Raw genomic sequence first — 7,524 nt, forward strand, 5'->3', positions numbered from 1 at the left:
AAACAGACCTGTGTCAGGGTCATCAGCTGTAACTGTTGCAGTTGTTTACTTTTTTAAGTCTGTAAATATATTTTGGACTATTATTTGAGTTTAGGTTATAAAAAAAGCTGCAGGTAAATAAACTCCATAGTTACACATATATTTTGATTTTTGGTTTATTCCATTTGGGTTTCTTGTTGATATAAACATAATACTCCAGAAATGTTGAAGGCATATATAGCATATGTAATATTTTTTAAATCTTTAGAGATTGTTAAACTTGTGTGTCATTATTAGGAATAAAAATGAAGTATTAGGCTCGCCAAAGGATCACATAATACAATTTTTATTCATAACTTATAATATTTCAGACATTGGGCTGATGATCTGTATTTATTATTCTTGCACCGGATGGCCATTTTGGTAGCTTAGTTGTTATAAATGTGTCCATGCTTGTTTTACCTGCCGAGTTGTGATGGAATATTGCTGAAAGCAACTTAAAACCATCCTTTCTCACTGCCCTCTTCAACAGCATATTGTACTGGTATCAACAAAAGATGAATATTATTTCCAGTGTATTGTATACTATGTATGCCTCCAACACAATGAATGACATATATACAACAAAATATACTATACCAGGCATGTATACCTCTCTCCCCAGTTGCTGAACCCCCTCCCCCCTCCCTATCTACCCCTCCTAGTCACAAACCCGAAGCTTCTCAGGACCACACCCTAAGTACCTCATCCCCAGAAGCTAAACAGACAACAAAGGAAACATGTAAGTCCTCTTACGGCATGATATTTATGTTATGTATAGCACGATGTGTAAATATGTAGAATGATATTGTAAGTCAGATTTGTGGCATGAGTTTATCAAAGGAATTTCTCACATTTAATCTTTGCTGTGGCTTCTGTTTTGTATTGATATTTTTATGTTACCTTTGAACCATATGCTTGCTGTAACACACAACTGTTTGCTCTGTAGGTTTTAGGTCTGTCAGTATATTTAGTGCATGTGTCATTTCTGTTCTGAACCAAAGGTTCATTTGAGCGAATGTTGTGTTGTCCATCATCTGTCCATTGTAAGCTGATCCAATTATATTATAATGTTTGCTTATATATATAAGAACTGGCTTAGAGATTGATTACATGAAACTTTGACTATAATGCTGCCATACTAAAAATGTATTCACAATGCTCAATGTGTGATAATGTACAAATATAGGAATGTGGTATGGTAATAGACTTTGGAATGATTTTTTAGAATTCTCTAAAACTGTCTGTCAATCATATGCTTTTGTATTAATGGTCCGAACAGTGCCAACAATCCAAAATACAGTACATTAAATAAAGGTGAGCTACAGAGCCTATTCAAGCATTATTTTACATCATTATCTTCTTTTTCATTATTTGCTATGTCCAAATGTTGTGTAAGACTTGAAATTATATGAATATATTATATCCAGAAGATGATGTTATCATTTCTATTTTTCCTTTCCAAATTTTTACCCATTTTCTGTTTCATGTGTTTCTGTCCATATGCAACAGTTTTGTTTTGATATTTCAATTCTTTTCTTCATTTTCAAGGGAGCCAATCAGTTGTTTCAATGGAACATTTCCATGAATGAAATATGAAATAATTCCTATAAAACTGCCAATTCGGTCTAATTTCAGCTTCAGTTCCAAAGATACACAAGTGCCAATGTCTGTACCTTATTACTTTGAACATTCAAAAACACCTACTTATGATATAGTTCGAATCATGCTATAGAATGGAAGATTTCTTATGATTATGGAAAGTTATATTACATGAATTTACTGATAATGAATATATGTTCTGCAGGTGGATCAATCATCATTATTAAGTATTCTATATTTTCTGAACATATCAAATGTGATTCCTTCTTCAGCATCTGGTAATGATGACGAAACTGATGGAAAAATGGATACTGACGATGATGACAGCGAAGATATTAATGAGACATTGGATGGTTTGTTGATGATGGTGGAGGATGACTCTATATGCAGTGAGGATATTGAAAATATCGAGCAGCCAAAAGTGCCACGCCCTTGCTCCTTTGTAGCCCCTCCCCCACCTAGCGAACCCCCACCCCCCACAACTGGGCCGACTGAGACAGTGGATGTTGGTGTAGAGGTTCATGATAATGCCTCTCTCGGCCCATCCAGTGCCAAGAGTTCTCCAGTTGCCGGTGAGTCGCCCTTCCTCATGCTTTCTGTCGTCTCTTAACATTTGGTGTGCAACCATCAATAATACTTGATAGTATGAACAATACTACTGGATAGGATGATGTCACAACACAGGAAGACTTTTACAAGAATTGATTAATTTCTTTCTGTTTATTTTGAAGATCAAAAAAAATCATTGATAATATTTTAAAAATACAAGGACTTGGATGAAACTGTACCACATGGTAAATTGTAGCTTGTAAATGAATTTACCTTTAGAACACTGACATACACTGTTTCTAAACTCAAAGAATATATGTGTGTGGTATTTCCCTCTCCTCGAAACATGAAGTATCTTATTACCAAAGGCATATAGTCATTGTGTTTTCTTTTTGGTGTTTTTATGTACCCGGAATGAATTGTATCACTAGATTAAGAATAGTCCCACCACTAGTAACACTGTTGTTGGAGCATCGTTGTCTTTGAGAAGATACAGTATCTGAGTCTTGAATTTATGCCTCAAACTCGAGAGGAAAGTTATTTATCCAGAAACTAAAATTCATGTAAAGTAGTCTGTAAAATGTGCTGGTTGTCAGACCCCCCAGGAAGACACTGTTTGCTAGAGATTCCTAAACACATGTTATAGTTGAAGTGGTACCAAGGACCCTGCATTTAGCAGATATTTCTCAGGTTTATGGAAGGTTTGGGGTTTTTTTTATTACTACATCTTCTCAATTTTGTCTCAATTCAATTTTTCAGAAGCAGTCGTTTCATATTTGTCAACTAGATATTGTCTGAATATTAATATTTGGTGCATTTTTAAAACAGCTCACATAAATTTTCCAATAAAAGGAAAGGTAATCTTTTAAATGAAAATCCATGTATAAAACTACACTTGACATATGATAGTCACTGACAGAACATGTTTGTGTGTTTGTGTATGCAATGATATATTTCTATCCCTTTCTTTCAATCCTTCAATCTTCCTTCCTTCCACAATACAGTCCACACCCATTCCCGGACAGACAGTCACAGCAGTATAAGTTCCATTAATACTATCGAAGATGTTAACTTGGCGTTTGAACAAACAATCGCCTTGGCAGAGGAAGTTCTCGAGGCAGAGGCCCCAGGTAGTTCACAAGTCCACCACTAGGGGGGCAAGCTTATGGTCCTATTAGATTTGCACTTGTGTGTTGTGGCTAGAGTGACCTCCCTTTAATGTGCTTCTACTGCTTCAGTTGCCTGTCTTCACACATCTGTTTCTGTGATAATCCCATTCTATTTCAGCCTTCTCCTAGTGACCTCAACTTCTAATTGATGTGTATTTGAGGACGTTTTCAGCTGGTTGTTTTCTTTGGAATTTTCAGTTCACAAATCAATCCTTGTTATGGGGGCGCCCAATTTCATCTACAGTTCGTTTCATGATCAAAACAGGTGCATTGGTGATTAGGGTGGTAATAAGCTGACCCCTTCAGAAACAGGTCTAGGGGTGGCCACCCCCCTGTTTATTACATCTGATGACATTTTGTATGCGCATTTCCTACCCTGATTATAATTATTATTAAAATGCTGAATCCGCCCCTGCTTCAAGATTGTCCTCTTCAACTTCTTCCAGATGGCTTGTCAGCTTTATTTCAAGTTTTAATTGTATTTAGGTAGTCCTCTAGTATTATGGAGCTTGGACCTGTCCATTATCAAATGAGGGATGGGATTAACTGGGTGTAGTCGAATTACCTCCACCTTACCACAATTATTGTAGTCGAACTGACGGTAGATGAAATGAACTGTAGTCAAAAGAAGGCTGCACCATTATTATCAATTGTGACCAATCTTTTCACTTAATGACTTGAGACGTACCACTGAACATGTTTATTTGTTCACACAAACTCCATATATAATAACAGAAACCCTTACTTATGACAATATACATTATGCACTGACATTGAATATTTGAAGATAACTGCACACATTTTGGCCATTACTTCTTGCTTGTTATTGTCAGCTGCAGAATCACAAGGTGCTGAAACATCGGATTTTGTTGACTCAAGTGTGTTCAGTGGTCTGAGAGAAATCAACATGAAAGAAGCATTACTCTGTTAATATATATGTCTAACATAAACAAGTTTCCTGTCTTCATTAATGTTGTAATTAATCAAATTTTAATATAATTAGTTTTACATAAACCCTAGACATCCTGTAAGATGCACATTAAACCAACTAATCTAGTTTTCACATTGAGAGTATGAGACATTATGAATGTATTGTATCATGATAAGTTTGTAGTTATCTGTCATTTTGACTTATTGTTTGGAGTTGCACATTTCACAATTTATGTCATGAACATTGCTTTTTCTGTAACACAGTAGATGCTGTTAAAGTGAACTATTTTGCATTTGTTTGTTCTGGTAGCTTTATTAGATAAAAGTGCTTCTGACTGAGAGATGTTGAAATAGTGTACCCAGTGTAGTTGGCTTTGCGAATAGATAGAATCCTTGTTTTTGCATGTTTCCAGATTTGCCTTACTAAGTTTTCAACAATATTTTTATCAAAATTTATGAAATTTATAAAATTGTGAAATAGTGCCATTGAAAGGAATGCTTCAATTTAGTTCTTATAAATTTGTTCCATTACACACATATTCTGGATAATTTCTGGAGGCTTTTTTCATAGATACTTTCAGTTCGCATAAAATATGAAATTGTTTATTTGTATTAGTGTATTCCTTCATAAAAATTACAGTTCAGTTTTTATTTGAAAGGATTTGAATCAATTTGTCGCACACAATCTTAATTCTAATGCATAGTGTCATTAAATGCTTAATCAAAAGCAAACTCTCACATGCTTTATACTGATGATAACTTCGTATTTCAGCAGAGTCAGGCTACAAGTCAGAGATGGCAATTTTCGTGGAGCGTATGAGCAAGTTAACAGAGAAGGCAGACTCAGAGAGCAATATGTCCGACACGACTAGCATCTCACTCCCGGATACAGAGAGTAACTCTGAGACAGGGTCTGTGATTCGACACGACCAGGATGGGAGGCCATTCCATGCCAAGATGGATTCCTATTCCTCAGACTCTGGTTCAGTACAGAAATACGACAGTGAAGACCGATCCCATGGAGGGTCAGCTACAGATGCCAGTAGCTATGATGATGTTCCAGTAACAAATGCACAGCAATCACATGCTAGGCGGGATTCTCTTGAAATTCACCGTGAAAACATTGTTGCAGATAATGAAGTGTCGGAAATTGATGTTCCCATGGAAATGGTTCCTCCACCAATTGAGTTCAGAAATGATCCTCAGGAGGAAGGAGCAAGGGAAGAAGAAATGGAAGAGGAAGAAGAAGAAGAAGAAGAAGAAGAATATAGAGAATCAACAGAAGAAATAATTATAACAATAGCACCTTCAAGTGGTTTTACTTTTGCCGGTGCTAACAAAATCCCTGACTTGGAAACACCAAAAGAACATTCAAGTTTACCAGACTCTCCTCGATTTTGTGTTGCCGAATCTTCATTATCTTACAGTAAAATTGAAACAGATCCGAATTCTACAAATTTCTCTGAACCTAAGCTTCAGACGGATGTGAAACCTCCAAGAGTGAAAGAAGAATTTGTACTGACACGTGAAGATCTGTCTAAGATAAAATATGTTGAAGAAAGCAAATGGAGATCAGAGCCATATGTTCAGCCAGCAAGAAGGCCAACATCACTGAGTAGTTTGACTCAGGTGTATCGGGATGAGCCAGAACCTGCAGTGTCCTATGCATCATTTCAACCAAGTTATTCTAAACCTGAAAGTATTCAAGGATCCAGGTCTGAAGAGGACAATGTTAAAACAAGATGTTCTGAACTGAGCTTCAGACCTGATTCTGAGGGGGAGATTGATAATGTCCTTGAAGAGAAATCAATTTCTATGATTGCATTGCCAGCCATGAGAACAAGTGTCCTAAAGAAGTCTGATGAGGAATATTTGACCACTTTAAAGCAGGAATCCTACCAATCATTAGTTCAGGACACAATGTCATCAGGTGATCGTGAAATGAGAAGCAAGTTCTTTGATGATGAGGAGGAGGATGCAGAGACTGAGATTTTAGAGCAGTCAGGGAAGGTGTACATTTCAGAGAGAAGTGAAGATAAAGGAACTGTAGAAGAAGAAAATAAAGAGATAACAAAGCAACAAGCTGCACTCCAGTCTCAGTATGCAATTCTACAGCAACAGTTTTCTATGTGGCAACAACAATTGAAACAGAACCAGGACCTCCTAGCCAATCAACACATTGACCCAGAAGTCCAGAGCATGCAGGAAATTCAGATCCAACAAATGCAGCAACAGATGCAGATACAGCAGCAGATGATGTCACAGCTGGAGAAGAGCATGGAAGCACTGGCGCTGCAGAAGAAGCCAAAGTCAGAGCTGCCCTCAGCTGTTGCTTCTGAGTCAGCATCGGTTGTAGTGGCATCATCCGAACGTTCAGGACAAGGTGCGGGTAGGTCCTCAGTACCCACACCCCCTCCACCACCTCCAGTGACAGTTGTGAAGAAGACTGCTAACTCTGGGAGAGTTAACAAGAAGGATGACCCCAGGTTTCAGAGGAAGTTAGACCCTCGTGAGGAGCTCATGATAGCTATAAGAAGCTTTGGAGGAAGAGGTAAACTCTCGACTGTAAGTTGTTTATCTTAATGTTTTTCTGATTACCTAAAGCACACTTGAAAAGCAAACCATGTAATCATATTTTATCCTAAATAGACCGCATGGATGTCAGATGATAATATCATAATGTTAACAGATAATTCTGTTGCTGGGCTGAAAATTAGAACTACTTTGGTCTTAAGAAGTCATAGGTTTGAGTTGTAGTTTAAAGAGAAAACATTGTGAAGAGTGATTATGATCATATAATAGATTCATTCCGTAATGCTACTTGTTCTTTTATATACAGATTTATTTGTATTTTCTTCAGGTACCAATCCAAAACACACACTGGCAAGGAGGGTCTTCATGAGTGGGTACTCAAGAGAATCAAATGCCAACCAGTGCTATGATCAAAAGGTCAAGGTCACACAATGCCAGAATATTTTACATTAATTGTATATTTCACTCTGTTCTGACAAAGCCAAATTTATACATACACTTTGTCAAATTACTTGAAAAGAGTGAGGGCAAGTTGCAAGGTACAAAACATGGCAACATGTTCTTGTGTAGACTCATTCAGAGGAGATGAGTGGTTGAGGTAATTCTCTGTTGTTACCAAATAAGGTGATTGCTTGAGTATTGTATTAATTATATATGAAACAGATTGCTGTTTATCATTATACCATCTTAGACAGTACTAACTAAACAGAAAATGTGCTACCAA

General features: G+C 36.9%; 1 protein-coding gene across 9 annotated transcripts in view; it reads left to right on the top strand.

Moving 5' to 3' along the window:
* LOC139470371 (cordon-bleu protein-like 1) overlaps nucleotides 1-7,219 on the top strand; it is a 109,934-nt gene extending 102,715 nt beyond the window's left edge. For 5 of the 9 annotated variants that reach the window (XM_071252774.1, XM_071252773.1, XM_071252772.1 and 2 more), the window contains 5 exons: nucleotides 644-760; nucleotides 1,893-2,192; nucleotides 3,174-3,299; nucleotides 5,041-6,833; nucleotides 7,129-7,219. In XM_071252774.1, coding sequence (XP_071108875.1) covers nucleotides 644-760; nucleotides 1,893-2,192; nucleotides 3,174-3,299; nucleotides 5,041-6,833; nucleotides 7,129-7,170 — 2,378 coding nt within the window. In that variant the 3' untranslated portion in view covers nucleotides 7,171-7,219. The remainder of the gene's footprint in view (nucleotides 1-643; nucleotides 761-1,892; nucleotides 2,193-3,173; nucleotides 3,300-5,040; nucleotides 6,834-7,128) is intronic. The other 4 variants (XM_071252776.1, XM_071252777.1, XM_071252778.1 and 1 more) reach the window with 4 other exon arrangements.
* Nucleotides 7,220-7,524: the final 305 nt, after the last annotated feature.

The sequence above is a fragment of the Haliotis cracherodii genome, unplaced genomic scaffold, assembly GCF_022045235.1.
Source record: "Haliotis cracherodii isolate W230 unplaced genomic scaffold, xgHalCrac1.p SCAF_20, whole genome shotgun sequence".
Lineage (NCBI taxonomy): Eukaryota > Metazoa > Mollusca > Gastropoda > Lepetellida > Haliotidae > Haliotis > Haliotis cracherodii.